The 24,640-nt window shown below is 43.9% G+C and overlaps 1 protein-coding gene and 1 long non-coding RNA gene across 3 annotated transcripts in view; one reads left to right on the forward strand and one right to left on the reverse strand.

Moving 5' to 3' along the window:
• Window positions 1–24,640, forward strand: part of iqsec3b (IQ motif and Sec7 domain ArfGEF 3b) — a 35,955-nt gene that overhangs the window by 5,957 nt on the left and 5,358 nt on the right. For both annotated transcript variants that reach the window (XM_030426641.1, XM_030426642.1), the window contains exons 2-11: window positions 423–497; window positions 6,078–6,195; window positions 7,239–7,640; window positions 8,669–9,369; window positions 10,088–10,249; window positions 14,250–14,372; window positions 20,346–20,512; window positions 22,609–22,748; window positions 22,917–23,048; window positions 23,160–23,259. In XM_030426641.1, coding sequence (XP_030282501.1) covers window positions 423–497; window positions 6,078–6,195; window positions 7,239–7,640; window positions 8,669–9,369; window positions 10,088–10,249; window positions 14,250–14,372; window positions 20,346–20,512; window positions 22,609–22,748; window positions 22,917–23,048; window positions 23,160–23,259 — 2,120 coding nt within the window. The remainder of the gene's footprint in view (window positions 1–422; window positions 498–6,077; window positions 6,196–7,238; window positions 7,641–8,668; window positions 9,370–10,087; window positions 10,250–14,249; window positions 14,373–20,345; window positions 20,513–22,608; window positions 22,749–22,916; window positions 23,049–23,159; window positions 23,260–24,640) is intronic.
• LOC115587058 (uncharacterized) lies at window positions 5,801–6,684 on the reverse strand. Its single transcript, XR_003984956.1, has 2 exons — window positions 6,292–6,684; window positions 5,801–6,174 (listed from the first exon to the last, which is right to left on the reverse strand). It is a non-coding gene; the product is annotated as an uncharacterized LOC115587058 (long non-coding RNA).

Below are 24,640 nucleotides of genomic sequence, written 5' to 3' on the forward strand. Positions count from 1 at the left end.
GCAGGAAGCGGAGCTTGAGTAACCATCTGTCCAGATTGGGTTTGGGGAATTCTGCTAAATCACCGCAGATCTGATGAAATGGAGGCGTAAATAAGCACATCCGCGCGCACAAACATATAAATACCCGCACTCATCCTAAGCGTTCTCAGCCTTGAATTGACCTACATAGGGTATTTACGCCGGGATCAGTGCCAAATTGTAAACAGAACCGATGGAAATAATCCAGAGGAGTCTAATGAGAGCTTCTCTCCAGGATCCTCTGGGATGTTGGACTAAGAAAGAAACATAAAGAGGAATATGAAAACAAGGCAAACAACAGCAGCAGCAGCAGCAGCAGCCAATAAAGACTGAATGACATGCCTGTCCTTCCTGAAATCTGTCTCCTTCTTACCTCTCCTCCTCTCTCATCTGCCCTCCTGCAGGAGCGAGACCGTGCTGCATCAGTTTTGCTGCCCCGCCCCTGAACATCCAGAGGCCGACTCCACCGGCTCATCCGGGTAAGAGCAACCAATCACAGACACTCTTACTCCCCTCCTTGTTGTTGCCTCTGCGGTGTGATGCTGAGAAACTTTCTGGCCCCTACATGTGTGTCATCTGAGTGAATCACGTCCACACCCAGGCTTTTAATCGTGCTTGTTAGTGTGTGCACAGTACAGCATGGCAGTGTGAAATGATGTATTTATGGGCGCCTGGAGTTACGGCAAGAGAGTTAAATGCTGCGTAGCAAACCTATAGCTCTCACAGCCTCGAGGGTAACTCACAAATAGAGAGTTATAGAAAGCAAGGGGGTGGGCGGTGGGGTATGAACTGATATTGCCACCATTAAAGTGCCCATGGCAACCCAGTAATGACGCTATGAACTGCTGCCACTGCCATAGTAACTGAGGGGATATGACTTTTGCCGTCTGTCTCTGCGTGGGCAGATGGTCTGTTTGTTGTTTTTGAATGTGCTCATTTCAGTTTTGGCGCGCACGGGGGCGCGTGAATGCGTGACGTTTCACTGGGAGGGTTGTACAACTTTGAAAAGCTGTTATGTTTCTCTGATGATTGCTGTTTGCCCAACCCCCCTCCCTTCCACTCTCCTCCGGAGTTCCTCCCATCTTTTAATCCTCTGTGTCTAAATCCAGTCTTTCCTCATCCGATGTCTTCTGCTTACTTCTGCGTGCACCCCTGATCGTTATCCATCCGTCTGTTTCTAATCACCTCTCCGCAATTATTTCCATCGCGTCCCTCCCTCTCACGTCTCTCTCGCTCTCATTCTGTTTTTTTAATAATATCACCGTCTGCCTGTCTCGAATCCCTTCTCTGGTTTTCTCCGATCTGATGACTTAACTTCTTACTCCCACGTAGCCCTGATTGGATGAGCTAATGGCACAGCTGCAGTTGGACGTCCACCTGAGATGATAGAGGAGCAGTGTAACCTCATTATTATCATCCCATGAAGTTGTGTGTGTGTGTGTGTGTGTGTGTGTGTGTGTGTGTGTGTGTGTGTGTGTGTGTGTGCGTCTGGTGGCTGGCATCGCTGTCTGTCATCCGCTGAACCCATCTGAGCATCAAAAACCTCCCAGGAGATGCCATGAGATCCGCCTGCAGCCTAACCTGTTGTGCCTTGTCTCTCCTCTATTCAGCTTTTGTGTGTGTGTGTGTGTGTGTGTGTGTGTCTCCCCTGGCTGTACAGTACCGTGAGTCTCTGAGGGGGACTAGAGAGATGCAGCTCGACAGGTGCTCATCTTCTCTTCCCCACGTGACGTCACGCGAGCAGGCGGAGCAGCAGAAGCGTGTGTGCTTGGCGTGTTTGTTTTGCAGCTACGTATGTGAGCATGTGTGGGGGCGTGTGAGCTCGGGACGGAGATAGAGAGAGAGAGAGAGAGAGAGAGAGAGAGTAGAGAGGATATAGCGCCCATATCATTATGGAGGCTTTTGCTGTCCAGATGCATTAATAGCTCGACTCTTGCTTTTAAATCCCCTAATGTATTCTAATGTACTCTAATGTATTCTGATGCAGCGCAAGGGGCATAGCAGTGTTTTAATAGAGGTTTTGATAGAGACAGCCTCCAGCGTGCACACACGCACACACACACGCACACACACACACACACGCACACACACACACACACGCACACACACACACACACACAAACCAACACAGTGTCTCCGTATCTTCGTGTTTCCTCTCTCTGTTCTTTATCTCAGTCTTTCCTCCTTTCCAACTTTTATCTCATTCAGAGATTATGACAGAGCGTCTTCCGGCCCTATCTCAGACTTTTTTAGCCGGGGACGCAGAATATTTGCTTTCAAGGCATTCGAAGGAAACAAAAGAGGAAACTTTAGTGATGCAGTCATTATTTAACCATGAGCAGGCTTTTTAGTCTCCCCGGCCCTGTTTTTTTTTTTTGCACTGTTCCCCCTTGTGTAAAAAAATTATTAGAGTAAGCATTATCTGGGTGGAAGAAAGATTGCGCACACACACACACTCTTAATTGCACGCCATTATAAAAGCTCTTAAGGGGAGATCATACCTCTATGCTTACCTCAGTCCAGAGCAGCCATATAAAAGGTGCTGAACGTATGTGTTTAGTATCTTTTAGAGGTGGTCTGATGCCAGAAATGTTCACTTCACTTTTTGTCCACAACAGAACTTGTTGTTGAAAAGTGCACTTTACACACAGTCTGCTGTGTCATGGCAGTACTTTGCTTCGGTAAGCCGTACATGGCTTTCGCACTATTTTCGACAATGCTGTCATGTAAAAGAACATTGTTCCATCTGTGGACAGGAGCTGGGATTATGTGAAGAAGGGCTGTGAGCACTAGTACACAGCCTCCACAGACGACTTTGTCGGATTCAAATATATTTTTGTTGTTGCTTCCAGCGGGTGCTGTTCTACAGAAATGAATGTTTATTAAATATCTGTGCAGCCAGATTTGGTTATTTCCCTTCTTTTTCTTCGAGTCATGTTTGACTTTGAGGATAAGACACTCTGTCTGTTACTGTATTGCATTGCAGCCTGTGTGTGTGAGCACTTGTACAGCCTGGATTTAAAAATAATTCTATAGATGTCAAGATAGTGTTGTCATCGTGATTTGTTTGGCCATGATAATCAGGTGGTGAAATCTGATTTCGTGACAGCTCTATCTGTAAACCTAGCAGCGCAACATAGAAAAATGTTAAAGGACAATCATTCTATTTCTTTGAAGGAGACTCTTTACCACAACTGGTACTGAAAAGTTCATCCAAACTGATGTCATTGCTTGAGAAACAAATCAGCTTTTGGAGTCATGCAACATACACAAAATCAGCACAGATTTCAATCGTGAAACATTGTTAGTGACCACTCAAGAGTGCAGATCCAGCTGTGTCCAATAAAACTCCCCGCTTGCCATCTCGTGCACTAAAAATACTTTCCACCCTATCGATTCCAAGTATCAGACAGTGTCAAAGATGTGGGAACAGAAGAGTTCACATGAAGAAAACATCTTTCGCAGGGTCTTCATTGTATGTGTTTTTTTTAATGTAATGAGGGTATTGTATGAGGTCACACAGTAGACATGAATGTCATAATGGTGCATCACAATACATTTAAACTTATTTTTTGTTCATGTTTTTTTGCACATTTGGGGTCATGTCACCAGCTTCCCCGGCGTAACTGATGACTGCGGGCAGTGTAACCCAGGAATGCTTTGATTGGTCCAATCTGTAAGCACATTGAATTTAAATCATGTACATTATAGCCACCTAAATGATGGATGTGTTTGTTTGTTGCGCTTCGGTGGTGTGAGGTTGACAATGCAGGTTCTAAATGTAAGACTACTTAGTCCCCTCAAGGAAATTCCCATGATGGAGCAAACACTTCAGAATCCAGCGTGAGACACTCCTTTTTGCTTAAAAGTTCATTAATCTCCACTTCAATCTTGATAGATTTGTTTTAATCACAGTTCAGCCGGGACTCTCACATCAAAGTTTAAACCCTCATTCAAAGACTATGCGGTTTTCTTTTTGGATCCGTTCATCCTGAGCAAATATGTGCGAGCTAAACACAGACTGTCACTGAGTGCAAGCTTTCCTGCCAGATACAGAGGTACATAACAGTCATTGAATACCCACATGCCAAAAGAAACATCAAAAGAAATAAGGGATTTCCCTTTTCCCTTGTTGCTTTGGTGTATTACAATAACAAACGGAACAATATGAAGAAATATACATAGAAAAAATTACCAATACAATATGAAAGAAAATATTCTATAAATATGTTATGTAAATGAAATAGCTGCAGTTTTGAGTAGTATTTACCAGGGGATGTGCCAAAAGTTCACAGGCGAATAATGAATATTTGACTGTAAATATGTGACTATGAAATGATAACTGTGCCTGATTGAACTACAGCAGGGCCTCATTTATGACACCACAGTCAGTGGGGCACAAAATGGTGATCAATTATAAGTGTCCAAAGTTTACTGCTCACAGTAAAGTAGGACTGAAACCATCGGTCAATAAACTGGTTCATTGGCTTGCTAACCTCGGGGTCCGGACTCTAAAACGTCGTAAGCTGATCATCCAGGTAGAAAATAAGAATGGGGCTAAATCCTGCCCCACATAAACATGATGATTTTTCAGACTTTAATCCACCTTTTTTTTTTAAAATGAAATACTACACAATATAACTACCTCAGGCTTCTAAAAAGTAATGAAATGAAAGAATCTAAAAAGAGAGAATCCCTCTTGGACCGAACTGCTCACGACTTATAGATGTGCAACCTGTGACGAGGGGTAAAAATGCACATAGCCCTTTTTTAAACCCAGTTTACTAAGTAGAATATAGAATAATGTAGAAAGAGAAATGACAAATACCTACCACAGAGCATAATGTATACATACAATACTAAAAAAAAGTCAAAAGTACAGAGACAGACAGCACAAATCGACACACTTAAAGCATATAGAAACTTATAATCACACTGAGGAAGCCTCGCAGTCATGGAAAGATCAAGAGACTGAACTGCTCTAATGGGGAGAGGGAAAAAAGAGCAATCGCCTTTGGTTTTAAATTGATCACTTAGAACAACCAAGAAGCTCTGACTGGATGACCGAAGAGGCTGGTCAGGGTAGTAAGGGGTCAGTAGCTCGGAAATCAAAAACAAGGGCTAAGCTTTTTGAGCAGAGGTCATACTATGGTCAGTTGTGGCCCGAGGCAAAAATTCTCAGGGGGCCTTTTATTTTATAAATAATCTGACACACACACACACACACACACACACACACACACACACAAAAGAAAATGTACTTGTACCAACCTCAACGTCATCCCATTCTAAATAACCATAATAAACAAAGGCCAGTGATCAAACACATACAAAGCTTTTTGAGGCAGCAGCGGTGCACAGAGGTTTACGGGATACCATCAGGGGACACCTTTCCCAGATATCTTTAGTTAGGCTTGAAACATTTGCCTGGTCCTGACGGCGCGCCTCTGCTTGTTAGTAAAGAAGATAATCTTGACTGGTATTAAGTGCAGTGAGGCTAGAATAGGTGTACAAAAAAGTTGGGAACCACTTGATTAATTGTTTAGGTAACTTAATGATAATTTAGTGATGGTAAAAGTGCTGAAGATTCCCTCTTTTCTGCTTTTATCTGTTTTATTTCTTTGCACATTGAATTTCTTTGAGTTATAATGGTTGAAAATCAAGTTACTGACAGATTAATAGGTAATTTAAATATGGCTGAAGCCCTGAAGGTGAAGTAGGAATACATTTGAATATGTAGAAAAAAGGAAATGAGGTAAGAAATGCTTTTGGATGTCAGCCGTTAAATAAAGGCATTTTAATCCTGGTCACCTGTCCAGAATTCGACTCCTGCAACCTGCAGTGGAGCCATAAATCTGACCAAATAGGACCAGGCACATAAATTCAGTCATCCTTGCCCCCGAGCCACCACAGCCACACATTACTCTCCACCTGCTTCTTCCCTCGCGAACCTCCCCACACTCCACACAGTTGATGACTCGCCGCTGCGATAACGGAGCAGAGTTTTGAAGGTCAGTAGGGAGGACTGATAGCTGTCTGTCCTCTCATTTCCATGGCAGCGGACAGATGCTGAGCCTGGAGGATGGATCGTCCTCCGGTGGTGGACAGGAAGTGGAGGGGACCAAGAGAGAGGGACCCAGCGAGTATGAGATCTCCCTGGAGAATAAAAACAAGCAGGTAATGTTCTTTTTTTTCTCTTTGGTTTTCTCTCTGAGTGTGTGCGTGGGCCCGGTAAGCACATGGTGGGACGGAGTGGATGTTGACTCCCTCTACCTGTTTCACCGCGAGGAGGTGTGTGAAGGATGATCATTTGACATTGTGCCTTGACGTGACAAAAAAAAGATTCTCATTGAGATCTATTTCTGTCCGTGTTGACATGAAAAACAACACCAGCGATTCGGCTGCCACAGCGACAGGAACACGAAAGATGCTAGGTTGTCATGGTAACAGCTAATAACTGCTTCTGGCGGCTGGAGATGTCTTTATTTCTCATACCGAACTGCTGAAGGGTCGGCTGTTGCTGCGGCAGTGCGAGTGTGTGTATACAAGTGTGTGTGTGTGTGTGTGTGTGTGCACTTTTTGTGGGTGTGCTTGTGCGAGCAAACACACACCCAGGCACATGTGTGGCTGTCCTCCTTTTTCTCCCTCTCTGCCTCTTCTTCCCTCTTCTTCCCTCTTCCTCCCACTCTCTCCCCCCCCCCCCCTTTATTTCCCTCTTGCTGAAAATATAGGAGGGCAAAAAAAAAAAATCCTGGAGGATGCTGAGATTAGGCCTGAGCTGCTCTGCCAGCGAGCGGCGCAGGAATAGGCTCGTGCGGGTGTCTCCTTTCCTATTCGTTTTACTCAACGGCACCTTTGTCACAGGCAATCCATCCTCCTTCCAGTGGCCCCTCAGACGGTATTAGGAGTGGAGTGATGATAGATGATGTTTACTTTGGCTCTAATATCCTAAAAGCCCCAAACTGGTTTTCAAGTGAGAAGGAGTAGGGTGCGAGTGGGAATTTTGTGACTCAGGCGGCGCTCGAGTTCTTTTGATCTTTTGTCGACATGGGCACAAAATGGCAACATGATGTTTGCCTGCCGGTGGATGAATAAATATTTTCCAGTGGCTGCTGTGTGCTTTGCAATATCACTCTTGCAGTGTCATCAGTGGGTTTCAGAGCCTTGTAAACATGTTTGATATTTAAACTCACTCCCCCTCACTCTCTCCCCATCCCCAGATAGAAGAGCTGGAGCAGAAGTATGGAGGCCATCTCATAGCGAGGCGGGCGGCCCGGCGTATTCAAACGGCCTTCCGGCAGTACCAGCTGAGCAAAAACTTCCAGAAGATCCGTAACTCGCTGTCGGAGAGCAAGTTGCCCCGCCGGATCTCCCTGCGCCATCCCAGCCCTTCAGGCCGCAACCGGAATTCAACCCAGAGACACAGTTACAGCCTGCATCCGGGAGGAGGACAGATACCCTTACGCTCCAAAACTCCTCCTCCGCCCCCGTGCCGCTCCACCTCTCTGCCCCCTTCACCTGCGTCTGCCCCCACGGCTGCTCCCTCTCCGGCCCCAGGCCCAGCCCCCAGTCAAGACCCTTCGCAAACACTCACACAGCTGGAGGACTGCTTCTCTGAGCAGGTGAGTGTCTCTCCCACCTGTTTCAAAAGAAGTCTGATTGTATGTAAGCTTATGAGAAAAAAGCACTACTTCTCACTGGATTTATTACCACAGTAAATAGATTCCTAATGAGTTTATGGTGTCAGTCTCTAAACGCTGGTCCAATTTAGAGTAAAATAGGTTAAACAAGCAGGGTATGCTTTAGGGCATTGCTACCTTGTGATTGCCAAGTTGCTACCACGGCATGTGCTCACTTTCTCAGTCAGATTCAATCAGGATAGAGACCAAGCAATGCGTGTACTTACCAGAACCAAGCTCTTGTCCTAATAGGGTTAGGACAAGAGTTGGTGACGGCTGTCATGCCAAACTTAAGGCTTCAAGATGGTAGTCCAGGAACCAATAGGTAACGTCACAGTCCAGACTGAAATATTGTAATGACTTCCAGTCTGCTGTCTGATTCAGCTGTAAACTGCTGATGAATTTTAAAACGAGTTCCCTCTTTCAACGGTATCTAAATAACTATTTGTTGGGTAAAAATGACATTTTCTTCAGACATGCATGGTGCCCAGAGGATGAATCACGATCAATTTAGTGACACCTGCAGGTCAAAGTTTTCACTTCTCTTGTGAAATATCGTGATATCATCAAGATGGACTGACATAACATGAACGATGAATGATACTAACTTTGGTGACACCATTAAAGTCAACATTTCAATTTCCAATCCTATCCTTTTTACGGCTATTGCAAATATTCAGCTGCTCGACTCGGCCTCATATCTGCATTGTGTATGCACAGACTGCACTACATTGGCTGGCCCCACTGGCGCAATCACTGGCAGCTTCATCTGAATGCCATGGTCTGCTCAGTAGCCAACCACCATCACTGTTTATCCAGTTCCACTAGTCTCCCAAATAGCCACCAATTAGCAACCCCTCAAGTATCAGAAACATTCCTCACATGAATCGTGTCTCTTGACCCGATTAACTTGCTGGTTTTGAAGTGTTTAAATGTTTTTGAAGTGTATTCTTTCATCATCATGTCTGCAGCTTCATTCCTTGGCCCAGTCAATTGACGATGCCCTTCGTGGTTGGAGCTTGTCGGAGGGTGGAGAGGGGAAGGGTTTACTGATGGACCCAGGGGCTCTTCGCGCAGCTGCCGAGAGCGCCTGTCTGCCACGCAGTGCCAGCTCGCTGCTCATGGCATTCAGAGATGTCACCGTTCACATCGACAGCAATAGCTCCTACACCATCTCCTCCGCCACCACCACAACCACCACCTCTTTGGGCAACGCAGGCGGAGGACAGCCGGGCAGCAGGAAGACTTCTGTGAGCGGCATGGCTGGGGGAGGAGACTTAGACGAGCCAGAGTTTCCTGCACCGCCCCCCAGTGAGGAGCTGGAAATGGTCGATCCAGGATCCAGGAGGGGCTCAGCCGTACCAGTTCAAGGTGGAGGTGTGATGGAGGGGGAGTGCGGCTCCACCTCCACTTCTACCTCTACTTCCACCTCTATCTCCACCTCGGCCCAGTCTAACCAGCAGCCTGCTCAGATTTACACCCAGTACCAGCAGTACCACTACACTCATCCTCAGCAGATCCCCGGAGGGCCGAGCCCCGAGGCCCTGCAGGCTCTGGTCGTCTCTCTGCCCAGGGACCGCTGCCAGGACCCAGCTTCCTGCCGCTCGCCAACACTGTCCACAGACACACACCGCAAACGCCTCTACCGCATAGGACTCAACCTCTTCAATGTGTAAGTGGGCCGGCCACACGCAAACTCACACACACATGACACTGCAAAATATATCCGTGCCCTGTGGCTCAGGGTTCAAAGTACAATTATTGCTGTGTGTGTCTAACAAATCTCCAACAGCCCGGCAAAACTGCTCTGAGCAGCTGCTCATTAGTGTTTGTAATAGTCGGGAGGAGCCGCCTGTTCAGTGCCATCTTGTGATGTTGTGATGTCAATGAAAAAAAGAGGTGGAGAGGGGGGCGGGGGACGTATAGAAGGATTCACGAGAGGGAAAGAAAAGAGGGAAAAGGCAGTTAAAGTGGAGAGGCAGTCAAGGAGGTCAGGAACAATGTGAGAGCCGCTCAGCTTCTATTAATAGAGTCCACGGTTGGCCTGCACTTATTATTAGTTAATACAAATTAAAGTAAATTAACTCACATGCATCAGTGAGAGCGGGTCTGATCCAGAAGTCCAGGGCTAACAGCTTTTGCACATGAATGCACATTTTCATTCCTTCGTTCTCTTTGTGCTTCCTCTTGCACACACACACACACACACAAAATCACTTCCCCTCATTCACACACACATTAAGCACCCTTTCTCTTAAAGACAGTGTTACGCATTTTCTTTCTCACTCAGGCCCACACACCTATCCGCTTGAAAGCACAGAAACATCACACACGCGCTGTTAAACGCTTCACACCATCTCCTTTTCTGCTGTTGGCTATCTTGCGGGCAGGAACCCAGAGAGAGGCATCCACTTCCTGATCACACGTGGCTTCGTCCCGGACACGGCCATCGGAGTGGCTCACTTCCTGCTGCAGAGGAAGGGCCTGAGCAGACAGATGATTGGAGAGTTTTTGGGGAACAGCAAGCTGCAGTTCAACAGAGATGTCCTAGAGTGAGTCTTCATTATTTTTATGCATACATTTATATGCATCATTAAATATACATATGGTTAGATTTTGATAGCGTTTTATCAAAATCAACGTTCAGCTGCACCTCAAGGTCTTCATCATTCGAGTTTGCTCAAATATCTTGGAAATGAGATGTAAATCGCAGGCATATATATTTTTTTTTTAACTAATAGATATCACCCTGAAATGTCCCCAGATATTAACTTACAACAAGGTTGTTATTTTTCTAATTACAACTTTTCTAAAAAATTTTACGTTTAAATATGCAAATTGGACATTTTCTTATCAAAAATACACAAAACTCCACAATTTTCCACAACTGAATGCTGGATAAAACCAAGTTAAACATGTTTTTTTCTTTATGTTGATATATTAGAGTCCAATTGTTTTTACAAAGGGACTTTTGGGTGTCTCATTTCATCACTCCATGAATCAGAAAACACTAGGTTTTTACCCAGTTTTTATAATAAGCTGTTATACAAATAAGGCTATGAATATTAAATGAACAAACTCCTCTGTTAAACCCTGAATAATGTAGTTAATAAATTATAGTTAATGCTACTGAAGTGTACGTCTCTGGTTCAGAGGAAATAGGCTTTAAACATACTATGTGCTAAGGGTACAACATTAAACTAGTAGATGTCACAATGAAACTTCCCCAGTTGATTATGAAGACAATCATTATTTGTATTACAAATTTTCCAATGCTTTATGTTTAATTATGCTATTAAATATGTGCATAACTATTAGAACAGAAATCTGAATTAAAATAAACACCTAAATGTTCATTAAGGATGTTTTCTCTCCACTAGTCTGAAAGAAGAAATGTAATCCAAACAAAATATCAAAATTGACCAGTGCATTAAAAAAAAGCTGCTTTCACCTGTAGTGCCTCCTCTTAAAATTGAACAAATGGCTTATTTTAATGATGATAAATCACTTACTGATACTTATATATAGATCAGGTTAAAGCCATCAAGGTGTTCTCTAGGGATTTAGTATTGCACTTCTACACTGTCTGTGGATTTTGTGGTCAACAGTCAAAGCAGCAGACGCAGAGATATCCTCGCTAGTAGTCCCTACTATGAGTCAGGAACTAAAAATGCTTCAGACTGTAGTATCTCTTTGTTAGACTCTCTCTAACCGTTGAATGCTGGAGCATGCCCACGTCTTTCAAACTGCACACGTCTACTTTGAAATGCAGGCTCTGTATCTTGAATTCTCCAAGCCCAAGCCAGCAGGACTCTGAAGACATAACCGTTGTTATTTCTTAGGCTTTAGAGAACTCGACAGACGCGTCATAATTAATGTTGCTCCAGGACCATCATGATACCAACCAATCAAGTTCTTTTAATGTCACATCCAAGAGACTCTGGGAAAAAGACCGGAAAAGATGCATACATGATAGAAGTTATTCTTTCAAATACGTGTTTAAGGTTGTGAAAGGGTATATTTCAACCTCCTCAACCATGTTTTTCTAAACCCAATCAAGTATATTTTTGTCGCCAGAAATCGACGCCCAGTCTCCTGAGTGAGAGTCCTATTCTTAACCCACTCAGCTACAACAACTTCCTCCAGGTGCAGTTATTCATTGGTGTTCTGTAAGTTGAAATGATGGTCCCTGGAGCACTTCTCTTCCTGCATGACACTAGCTCGTTTAGTAAAACCCTTAGTTAATCATAAAGACCTCTCTAATAGACTGGACCTCCACTTACCTTGCGGAAAAAGGGCTACAGAACATCTGGAGCGAAATCAGTTTATTTACATATTCTTGCATGTGGACTTGATTTAATTACCTGCTACTTAAAGCGAAACTTTCGGCAAAATGCAACCTAGGCTTTTTTTGTGTGAATGTACCCCAGTCAAACCTCCGAATAAAACCACAATTACGACGAAAGAGGCACTTTTAAGATTTACCGTATTTTCGTTTTCGGGTCAAACTCATGTTCAATGGGAGTGCTACGGGCACTTTAGCGATAGCATCAAAATCACTATTTTTAAAACACTAAGAAGGCTCTACACAACATGAAACTTTGCTCGTAGTATCACCAGGGTCTCTACACATGAACACGAGCATTGAGAACATTGTTTGTGTACACAGAGTTTACTAAAATGAAAGTTTTTGAACAACTCACGTTAGCAGTTGCTTGTTCTGCTCGCTGCAGTCCTGCCAGCCAGAAGTATTGATCTCCGAATGCGACGAAACCTTGAGGACAGTTAAGGTGGACCGCTACTGTCTGATATCTCTAGTGACTTTTCTGCCTTTTTTATTTTAGTATTATTTCTTATATGAGGCTCCTTTTTCAGCTTTAAGGTCAATATTGTTTTTCGCTAGCGACAAAATAAATAATCCATGCATTTTTATGGAACTAAGCTTTAGGAGCAGTCCACCTTAACTGTCCTCCATGTTATGTCACATTCTGAGATCGACACTCCTCCCCTGGCAGGACGGCGGCTAGCGGAACAAGCAGCTACTAACGTGAGTTGTTCAAAAACTTTCTTTTTAGTAAACTCTGTGTGCACAAACAATGTTCTCATTGCTCGTGTTCATGTGCAGAGACCCTGGTGATAATATGAGCAAAGTTTCACGTTGTGTTGAGTCTTCTTAGTGTTTTAAAAATAGCTATTTCGATGCTATCGCTAAAGTGCCCGTAGCACTCCCATTGAAAATGAGTTTGACCGGAAAACAAAAATACGGTAAGGCTTAAAAGTGCCTCTTTCGTTGTAATTATGCTTTTACATAAAGGTTTAACACGAGTACATTCATAAAAAAAGCCTAGGTTGCATTTTGGTGAGAGTTTCCCTTTAACTGAATGACTGACAGGATTTGAAACAAGCATTTCACCTCAAGGTCCACCGAGTAACAGCTCTGGAGGTTTCCACCACATCACGTAGGCCTCGTCTGCAACATGATTAATTGCCACTGTGCAGCAGATGCTCAAACTTCCATTTTATTGCGACTTCCTCTCATCTTCGCGGACTTAATTACTAATGAAAGTTCCTTTATAACATAAGGAGCAATGCTACCTCACTGTCTATTTAGTAGAAGTTCTGGAGCTTTCAAATGTGCCTGTTTGCTGTTTATCCATGTGTCTAGGTTGCTCTGTAATACAAAAAAAAAAAAAAAAAAATGTGAGGAGATAAAATATTAAACAGGAGATTTGTTCAACATTAATGTATTCAGGTATTCTAAAATATCCAAAATAGAACAAGCTATTGGAACCTAACCTGACACACACACAGGGCGACACACACAAGCACGCAAAGTCACTTGACATGCGGCTCTTGCATGCATAAATGCAACGCATCCACGAGAACACGCGTTCGCTCAATGCTTTCACACTCACCCTTTTTGCATCCAAGCAGTGTAGACAGAGATCCAGGATAGGGAGGCTTTTTGCTGAGGTTGTTGCAGAGCTGTAGAAATAGGTCACTGCACTGAACACACACACACACACGCACACACACGCAAGCTCAGTTTCTTTCAATCAGACACATAGACACACACACTCGCGGACACATAAACGTGGACGCACAATCTTGTGGATGTACTTCTGCCGTTGCTGCAGCTTGTCTTCAGCCTTTCATGCACCTCTCTCTCTCTCTCTCTTGCCCGTCGCACTAAAGATATCATTATTTTCGTCCTCTCTTGCCTTTCTTTCCCTCTTATCTTCTACTGCTGTTAGACCCGGTCGTCCCCATTGATGTTTGCACAAAGTGTGTGTGTGTGTGTGCGCGCGCGTGCAAACATGTCGTCTCTATGTGCGTCTTCCAGGTCAGTGCTTGTGTAATGGAAGTATGACTGTAAGGGGGAGATTTGCCATCAGCACTTGGGCACTCATAGTTTGATGCACACGCGCAAACACTCACCTTCTCCTCACAGTGACACACTACAACCAAAGCCCATCTCACTCGCCTTTCTCTTTTGCTCTCTTTCTTTGCTTCTCTCTCCCTCCCTCTGTCTGTCTGTCTGTCCCTTTGCAGTTGCGTTGTGGACGAGATGGATTTCTCGGGCATGGAGCTCGACGAGGCCCTGAGAAAGTTCCAGGCTCATGTACGTGTTCAGGGAGAGGCGCAGAAAGTGGAGAGACTCATCGAAGCCTTTAGGTGAGACTGTCAACTCGCTCCCCAACCAGGGGGAGCCTTGCTGACTAACAGGCTCTGGCTCCACGTTTTAACACGATTCAACACAACGACAGTCCATCACACGACCGGGGAGGGCTTGTGAGGGCACTCTTAGCTTTTGAGAATGAATAGACCTTTTGCCTGTAGCCGCCTATGCAAAAAAAAAAAGCATTCCTGATCTAATCCTGCAGCCATGGGGTTGTGAACGTCTCCAGATTTCTATACTTATAAGCTCACTCTATAGACAAAGTGTTTAGCTGGTTCTCACTGCGGCAGGCTGGGACGAAGCCAAAGCCTCATATCATTAACAAATTACACTGATTGCATGTAACCTTTGACTAAACTCAGCAGTGTTTGATTGTCAGCCAATCATAACGGAGATCTGAGCCGCAGGCAATCAGTGTGCGTTCCATCAGGACCAAAATAGATGTTCTATTTCACAACTTTGTCTCCTGGATGACACACAGCTACACAAATCTTGGGCCTTTGCGAGCTGGTTATTTTCTTTTTGTATGTGCTTGACAGTTACGTGTCCATTTCCATCCCAAATTACACATGAATATGTAAAAGTGCATGTTTAGTACTCATGGGGTCGTAGCGGCAATTCAGTTTTCTGCTAGTATTTTTGTCGGTGCTGACTCCTGCCCTTGAGCCACTAGTATTCATGAGCAAATCTGCTGAAGAGTTAAGACTCATTTAAATACAGAGGGGGCCTTGAGAGACCGACTGTAGCTTGAACACTCCCTTTGCGCCTTTGAGTGGACTGTCTGGCTTCACCTCTAACAAACCCCTGGGCAGAAACATTTTTTTTTTTTTTTTTTTTTTTTTTTCTACCTTCTGACTGAACATTTTTTGAGGCGAAAACAGACAAACTGCAACTGATGCTCTATCCCCAGGCAGGCACCGTCCTTGAAATGTCCTGCTGATGTCCGAAGATTGCTCCTAGGACTGAAAAGGCAATAAAAACGGCCATCATTGTTTTCTATTTCAGAGTAATCGGTGTACATTTAATCTCTCTCTGCCGACGCGCTGCTCTTTTCCCTCAGGATTGCCAACAGTGTCACCACCAGCACACGAGTTGAGCCACTGCCCCTTTCAAAGCCATTAACAAAGATGTCCCTCCGAATTACGCTTAATTGCGAGTATAACTCAACATTACGGGAGTGTAATCACCGTAGAAAATGTGCTGCATATTAATTGTCTGCCAAACAACTTTCTGCATCTACAGTGTAATCCTTGTTTGTCTGAGCTGCTGACTTTTGTTGTCTTCCAGTGGTCTTAAAGCTAACGTGGATTTCAGGCGTCTTTTGTTTGTTGTGGTGAGCCAGTTTCTCAGTACTTTCCCCCAGTATTCTTCCCCGTCTGTGGCAATCAGCCCTCTGGTTCCTACTGAAGATTAAAGCCTTTAACAAGTCTAAGAGTCTACAGTCACGCTCGCAGCTCTGCGAGGCTGTACACTGTACCCTGGCACAATTTTCCTTTGAGCTTAATGCAAGTGCCAACATGCTGACATGCCCACAGAGACAGTGTTAACATGATGGTGGTATAATGTTTACAGTGTTTACCATCTTAGTTTCTACTTGTTAGCGTGCAAACATTTGCTAAATAGCACAAAATGCGTGCAATAAAGCAGAGCTGAGGATGAAGGGAATGCTATTACCTCCTCCAAGGAGTTTTTTTTCAACGTTTGTTTATTTGTTGGTTTGTCAGCAGGATTATACAAAAACTGCAGAACACATTGCCACAAAACTTGGACGGAGGATAGGTCTCGGCCAAGAACAGAATCATTTGGTGTGGATGTGAATCCAGGAATATTAAATTTTTGTAATTTCACAGGGAATAATGCATAGGAAAAAAAAAAAATCTGGCATATCTAGGTGGCTAATATATATGAGTGAGTACAATATGATGTGAATCCTGAGCTTCAGTTATGGTTAAGCAGTTATTTGTGGTTTTAAACTTTGACTGATACAGACTGCTACACATTTTGACACTTACTGAATCAAAGGGGGCTGCTGGACCTTGGCGGAGGTATGCACTCTACTGAGTGCCATGCTAGTTTTGCAGTTCTGTTGTCGCAAGCCAAGGTGTTATGATTATGGCAATACGTGAGAAGACAGTGGATCGGCAGAGGTATTACTCTTCACCCCAGAGGGCTGATAGCTGTCTGAACCCAATTTCATGGTAATCCATGCAGTAGCCGTTAAAACCTGGACCAAACTGCCGCCTTCGCTGGAGCCACATGATGATAAAAAAAAAAAAAAACAGGTTATATATAGTGTCGTTTTCTGTACTGTAGTTTCCAGCAAACAGGAATGTTAGCATATATGTTGGAGACTATTTTTAGCTGCGGATTAAGGCACATTTGTTGCTGGGACAGAACTGCAGGACTGATGCAAAATAAGCTCAATGTCCATGTTCATCGTAATAAATGAACACGTCACTCAGAGATGCAGCTCATTGATGTGTTTTAAGAGCTACAGCAGGTTGCGGATGCGTATACAATACTTGCTCGAGGAATCCTATTCACGGCTGATTTTATTCTTTTCTATTGGATTTGGAGCGGTGTGACTTGAAATGAAATCACCCGTCCCATCCATTAAAAGGAAAGTGAGTTCCTACTCCAAGCAGAAAGTGGTGAGGGCAGAGACGAGAAGGAGCAGTCATGACACTTTCCCCCCCTCTCTGCTTCTGATTTGAGCGGGCCAATCAGAACACCCACCGCGGTCATCAGTTAATCACATCACACTCAATCATACGTGCTGAGCCCCGGGGTGCAGATTACAAATTCATCAGCGATCCGAGACCACACTGTCTGTCGCTGGAGCTGTAGTGAGTATAGGTCAGAAAATGAGCTGGCTTTATCGGGACAGCCAGACATCCGATGCCACGTCTGTTACGTAACAGTTGTTATGTCATCTGTTTGAGGCGTGTTGCACTCTTGTCGTGAGCAGTTCCTTTTATTCGAAGCGGTATTTGTGCCAGCTGGCATGCAACTTTCATGTGCAGATATGAAGATAAGAGATTGAGAGCTAGTGCTTAAATAAACTGGTTACGTAAGACGGAGATCCGCGCTTGTAAACGTGTGAATGAAGCACACATATGCGCACACACACACACACACAGTGCTTTATTTATTCGCTCAACTGTTTTCTCTCTCGGTGCACAGCCATGTATGCACTTACACACCCATGCATATGCTAATTCGCATACATTCACACTCACACATACAGTGGATCTTGCCTCGCATGCAGTATTTGATGAATTTGCCGCAGAGTTACATCAAGTTGGCAAATCAAGGGGAGCTCGTTTGTGCCTCTGTGTGTCTACGAATGTGTATGTGCATATTATATCTGTGGCAGCGTCTGTGCCGAGCAGGATCTATTCTTCCTCAAACAAAAGCATCACTGCTCAACTGGGCTGTTGTCGATTGATACCCCGCGAGTTCCCTGGCCTTGGATCTCGTGTGGGGTCTGGGAAGAAGGCTTGCTGGTCGTGCAGGTCTCAGATGTGGCCTCTCGCTCGCATACACTCTGACAAGTACATAGTCCTCTGGAGCAGAGCAGCCCTCTCCATGTCTGCATCCTGCCTGGCTGCAGAGATAAAAGCCTCCCACCACTGAAATGGCCCACTGTGTAAGTGTAAGTGACAGTAAGAAAAGGGAGATGTGGGGGGAGGAGGAGGAGGAGGGGTGGAAGTGAGAGTTTGTGAAGCCTGTGGGCAGCGAGGGAGCAAAGCAAGTCCAAAATGCAGCATCTCTGGTTCCATCGTAGACCGGGCAGTGTTACCTGACCTCGGGCAGCACCATTTCGCATTGTCAAAAGACTTGTGTGTCCTGTCAGTCTCGTTTGCTCCTCACATACGAGTAGAACTTACAATCAGTTTTTCAATCAGATTGTCTGATTACAGACGAGTGCAGCTTGTTTTGGCCTTAAAACCCGCCTTAAAGTGTTTGAGTTTGGTTTCACTGTCCTGAAATGCGCCAGCTGAAATCCAAAGATTTCCCCCAAGCTTTTCGTTGATATTTTGAAACGTGAAAAACAATTTGAGCTGAGAGGAACTCTTGCGATTTGCGGGTGCGATTGGGCACAATAACAAAGTCACAGAGAAAATCATTAAGATTTAGTACATCGGCTCTGGAGTGCTCGTGTTGCTACTAATATTCTCTTCCCTCACTGATTATAATTTAACTGGAGCATCATCATCATCTACAATCCTCCAAAATGACCACAAAGTTGAATCGCTGCGTTTCTGGAACGGTTTCAATATCAAAACCTTCATGAAGGTGAGGTTTCAGGCCGTTGTATTAGATCGCTTTCATTTCAGCGCGGTGTACCAAATGAACTGAGCATGATTTAATGTCAGTCAAGGCAATAACTTCCAACAGTTTCTTCAATTAGCTGATGTCAAATTGATTTTTGTGTTGCTGGAACGTTTGTTGTGTGAGCTGAAGAAATGATCTTATTTACTGCATTAATAACAGAATGTGGTTGGCTTGGTTACAGTGTGTAGATAAAGCCAGACAATGTGATTCATCCGGGATCCATTAAATCCACGATTAAACCCCATTAAAAAATTAGCAATGAATCTTTAAAGGGAAATTCTAGGGGCCTTTGTTCACATGTTTCGGTGTGTAAATGGTTCATACTTACCGGAAGTCTGGAACCGGTCTAGTAGTTTGCCTCAGCTTTCAGCCGCTACATGGCTGCAACGTAATCTTTTGGGGCAAGTCCGACTGTGAAAGTTATGTCCACTAAATGTGTTTGTTTTCGCCACTGAAAGGTTGTCAAGTGTCTGGCAACATTTAAGAAACGATTCCTAAGGATAATCCGATCTGTTTTGTTACAAGAAACATATGTCTCATTCAAGGAGAAGACTTGTCCTGAAATCTAGATCTCCATCCATCCATCGTCTCTAACTGCTTACTGATGGCAGAGGCCGCCATGCAAGGTGTCACCCGCACATCAGGAGCAATTCTGGGTTCAGTATCTTGCTCAAGGACACTTCGACATGCAGCTCAGCTCAGCCCGGAGCTGGGATGTGAACCAGCGACCTTCCGATCACTAGCCGACCTGCTCTACCCGCTGAGCTACAGCCGCCCCGAAATCTAGATCTTATATCTGAAAATACTGGAAGTCCCCTTTAAATGGATTAGTAGACTTTATACATCAATTTTGATTATTTTAAAGTGACACGGAGGACATTTTAAGTGTTTATGAAACAGTCTCGTGATTCCTCTTATGATTATAAATGACCTGTAACAGCAAGCGAGACAATCAGTCCAATCACATATATCACATATTAAAACATTACGTCATCCAATCGATCCTCACTTTTAAAACCAAAAGAGCTTTACAGCAACAGGTGCTGGTGTCCTATCGCTTTTGTCAAAAGGGGGCGCTAGTACTTCCTTGTAGACACTTTAACCTACATAGAAAAAATGGACACTACTTACACTGCAGTTTTGTACTACTGACCCCACATTAATGTATAGTGTACTCATTTATTTATTTGAAACGCTTACATTTTGTATTATTTGTTGTATTTTCTTTAATTTAAATATTTTTTTAAATTTCATTTTATTTCCTTGCATGTCATTTAGTGTTCCGTCTCGCCCACATGTAATTGTATATGGATTCTCTGTTGGAGCAGAAACCTGGGGGTGGTATATTGTGTTTATCCAACTGTATCTGTGATTCATTGCATTTTGTATGATTTCATATAAACAAAGATTCAATGTGCTTGCTTGGTATTATTCACCGGACATGTGCTGTACTTTATTTCCTAGTAACCGTGTTGCTGTTATGCTGATTACATTCGATGCTGCTGATGGTTACTCGTAGCATCTTCTTTAAGCTTTCGTAGTGGTATAATTGCCTCGAATCCAGACCAGTATGGCTGGTAAAAAATACTCGCCCAGACGTATAAATCTGTTGTCCTGTTGCTCCTCCACAGCCAGAGGTACTGTATGTGTAATCCTGATGTGGTGCAGCAGTTTCACAACCCAGACACCATCTTCATCCTGGCCTTCGCTGTGGTCCTCCTCAACACCGACATGTACTCGCCTAACATCAAACCCCAGCGCAAAATGGGCCTTGACGACTTCATACGCAATCTAAGAGGTCAGTGTGCACACATACAGTATAGTACATGCATATGGGAGAGATGAAGAGTGTGTATGTACAGTAGCTGGATGCATGTGCTATATCGGGGAGTGTAAAGAGCTCGTATAATGAGCTGCAGACGCCTGTATGGCGTCAGAGTTTGAACACTGGTGATATGCAGTAACTTCACGTGCGCACACATGCACATTTTTGAACTTTTTACTGCAGATTATGATGAGGAGATCCATCGGAGAGATATGTCAGGAGGAATGATAAGAAAAGACGAGAAAAGAGAGCAGAGGGCAGAGGAACTTTTACAACAAGCACTCTTTTATCGACCTCACCATCGGTAATTTGAGTGACAGCTTCTTGAAGTGAAATAAATTACTTAAAGAGGCAGCGGATGCTCGCCCCGGCTCCCTACCATCAAGAAAGAAAAACCCTCAGCTGTGCAGGAGGAGATTTCAGATATCCTTGAGTCAGAGTTCTGCCCCAGAGACCGCAGCGTCGACCCATTTAATTGAGGCTCACTTAGCGTTAGATTTAACGATATGAGCTACAGTCACCGGAAGTATCTCATCAGCTGCAGCCTCCCCGAAGGCTCTCAACACATCCCCTGTCCGGCGAGCAGATACCAACATTCACTAAAACTAAAGGAGGGTTTTGACTTTCATTTGTATCTTCAGCTGGCAGGACAAGCCACAATATAATACATTTCAATATCTTCTTCATAAATATTGCACAGTTCAGGTTTTAATTTATGAACAGTCCAGCTTTTCCCAACAGAAGCGACAGACCACGGTGAGGATGTCATTGTGCCGCACGATGACGGAACAATGGCCGTGACACAATGACAGCACACACACTGGGAAAAAAGCACGGTTTCGGATTCACAGCTGCCAACACTAATTTCCAACACAAACCTAATTTGGTTTTTTTAATACCTCAGACAAAAACTACACGAGCCCACAAGGCCAATCTCAAATTCAGTGATTACTAAGTGTTTGGATCCCCATTAACTTGCACTGTGGCTGTTGTTAATCCTCTGGAGGATACACACAGAGAAGTAATTTCATTCACAATCAACTTCTGTGAATAATAAGCACAAATATGACATTTTAATCAAGTGTTTGATTTAAATATGTTTGGCATTGGTTTGGAGTCTCTTTGATAAATAATTAAGTTTGCCACATGGCACCAATTTGCTATAATTATTAATCAAAGTTTTCAGTAATAGGCAAGTCACAATAAAATGAAAATGAAAAAAAAAATTGGTATTCTGTAATTTAAACATCGATTAACTGTCAAAAGTGGAGCAGAGCAGCTAAGCTAACTGTCCTCCTGTTGCTAATATACCACTTAAAACCAACTTTTCCGAGGTTGTCATCAACGAAAGTTAACTGGAAACATTAAAAAGTCAGACAGTTAATGTGTTTGCAACCAACTCAAGGAGTTAACGTTAGCTTGAATAGCTACAGAAGATGTACCGCCAAAGTAAAAGTACCTGTTTGGTTCCTGTGACTGATGTCATAAGATTGTCAATACTGTTAATCTTAATAGGCAAGTCTCGTCACTCAGCAGCCATCTGACAAGATCAGGCCCATGTGAATGAAAAGAGATAGAGCAATAACTTCCTTTTCAATGCTCACCCTGACATAAAAACTGCATGTATAGCATCACCAATAAAACTGCTTAAAAACTTTTGAGACTTAGTTCTTAAATAATTTAGAAGCCTTTTTCCCCCGCAGGTTATAGCTGCATGTGCAGTTTCACGACACCAAGATTTTTTTACAGGTTAGTACAGAGTGCCGAGAGGTGACGCCTGAAGAGATTCGAGTTTCATTCTCCTCTTCCACGCCCGTTAGAAATCAATCTGCGAGGTAATCCTTGCTATCGGTATACACTTTTGTCCGTCACTGGGCAAGAGGTAACCCGGCAAAAGGAAGGTTAACTGGTGATGCATTTAATAAGCTCAGGTGTGTTGTTACTTGCAACGGTGGCAAATGATCCAGCCATCTTTGCAACAGCGGCACCGCTTGTTGTTGTCCATTCAGCGGGTAGAAATGATCACCTGCAGGATATAGATGACGTCTTATGGATGATTGTTCCCTCAGGTGTGGATGACGGAGCAGACATCCCCAGAGAAATGGTCGCAGGCATTTATGAGAGGATCCAACAAAGAGAGCTGCGCTCCAACGAGGACCACGTCACCTACGTGAGCCGCGTGGAGCAGTCCATCCTAGGCCTGAAAACTGTGAGTGATGCGTGTGTGCAGATCGTTCCCCTTTGCCTTTCTTCTCATTTCAGTGAGCTGTCTGCTCTTGTTTGTGCTGTCTCCGCTCTCTTGTGCCATGTATTATTTCGCTGCAGTCTGTCCTCTGTGCTATCTGTCATCTCCGTCTCTTTAACCTCGCCTCCGTAGATCCTCGCTGTGCCCCACAGACGTCTGGTGTGCTGCTGTCGTCTGTTTGAGGTGCCTGACGCCAACAAGCCTCATAAACAGAAACTCTCCCAGCTCCAGAGAGAGGTCTTCCTCTTCAATGACCTCCTGCTGGTAAGTAACGTCTGTTACGTCACTCACTTCTCTAAATATGCAGCTGAAACCAGCCAGATATAATCAAATTTACAGTATGTTAATTCAGTGATGTTGCGTGTCTTGCTGCAGATCCTTAAGCTGTGTCCCAAGAAGAAAAGCTCGGCCTCGTACACCTTCTGTAAAGCGATGGGTCTTCTGGGAATGCAGTTTCACCTCTTCAGTAATGAGTGTAAGATGCTGTTTTACTTTGCAGTAGTTTATTCTCGGTTACACTTATGGCCCGGGGCTGGAAAAATGCTGAGCTAACTGTCAGAGCTGTCTGTCAGTTCGAGGTTGAGACCCAGACTTTGAATGAATAAAAAGAAGGAATGCACAGCTGTCAATTTATTGGCAAGACTTTTCAGGAGAGTTGCTTGCTTGATCTTTGAAAGAAAGTTTATTTGATCAAAATTTGAGTGGTTATCTCTGGTAAGAGATAATGTTGATGTGACCGGACCTGCAGTAGGCACACGTAATGAGGAAATCAATGACAATAGTGTTTACTATGTTTACTAGCAGGCAGAGCCCAAGGACGTGTTTTTTTTTAAAAATGTGGATGCAGTGTTGGAGCCTCATTCATTCTAAAGAAAGCTGCTCTCTGGTGCATGAATCGAAAGCCATTGTGAACGTGCGAACAAGCTGATGTTAGGATTTAGCTCACAAATTGTTGGTCATTCGCTTACATTTGTTTGTGTGACCGTATCATACCTTCCCTCAAGCTGTGCTGCAGATAGAGCGTCCGTCCAACCGAGTCGGCTAACCTTCTGTTTAGCTAACATTTATGGGAATAAAATAATTTAAACTTGTGTCTCTTCTAGACTTTCCGAATTTACCAAATGGCTTAACGTATGATACTCAAACAAGACAGTTCTTGGGGGTGGTGCTAAAAAGAAATTATCCACAGTTTTAGAGCTGCTTTTTTCACAAAGTGAGCTTATGAAAAAAGTATTTTGGGGCCCCATGTTACTGTAATTATCATACCCGTATCGATCTTTATTCAAGTTAGCTAGTTGCTAAACCGGAAGTTAGCCGGCTCGGTTGGTGGAAGTCTCGACGGCCCCACAATGCCAAAAATCTGGGTCATTTTAAAGCCGGGAGGTCGACCTTTTTTGGGCTTCAGGCGCTATTGAGCAGCTTTCCTTGGAACGAATGGAGCTTCACCTCCAACACTGCATCCAGGTTTTCCAGGAGAATAATTTGACATTACGATGGCACTACAAATTAGGGGGTCGACAAAGTTATTACAATTCATGCTCAAGGGAGCGTGAATGTCACCCAGATTTCATTTGGTAAAGACACAATGCAAGGATGGCTAAAACTAGTCTGTGAAACATAAAAAAAGAACACCAGCCAATTCACCTTCTGTTTATATACGCTTTCTAATGTTTCTGCAGACTTTTCGTTGCAATGCTCAAGAAGATGTTGCTGCCAGCAAAAACACACTGAGCTTTTTTTGCTGGTATTTTTAGGTGCAACATCTGGAGATCTGTAGCAGAAAGTGAAATCAAAACTGCATCACTCAAGTGAAAGTTTGTTAGTTTTTCTAGTTCCCTTTGACACTTGTCGGGGTT

The sequence above is a fragment of the Sparus aurata genome, chromosome 8, assembly GCF_900880675.1.
Source record: "Sparus aurata chromosome 8, fSpaAur1.1, whole genome shotgun sequence".
NCBI classification, from domain to species: Eukaryota; Metazoa; Chordata; class Actinopteri; order Spariformes; family Sparidae; genus Sparus; species Sparus aurata.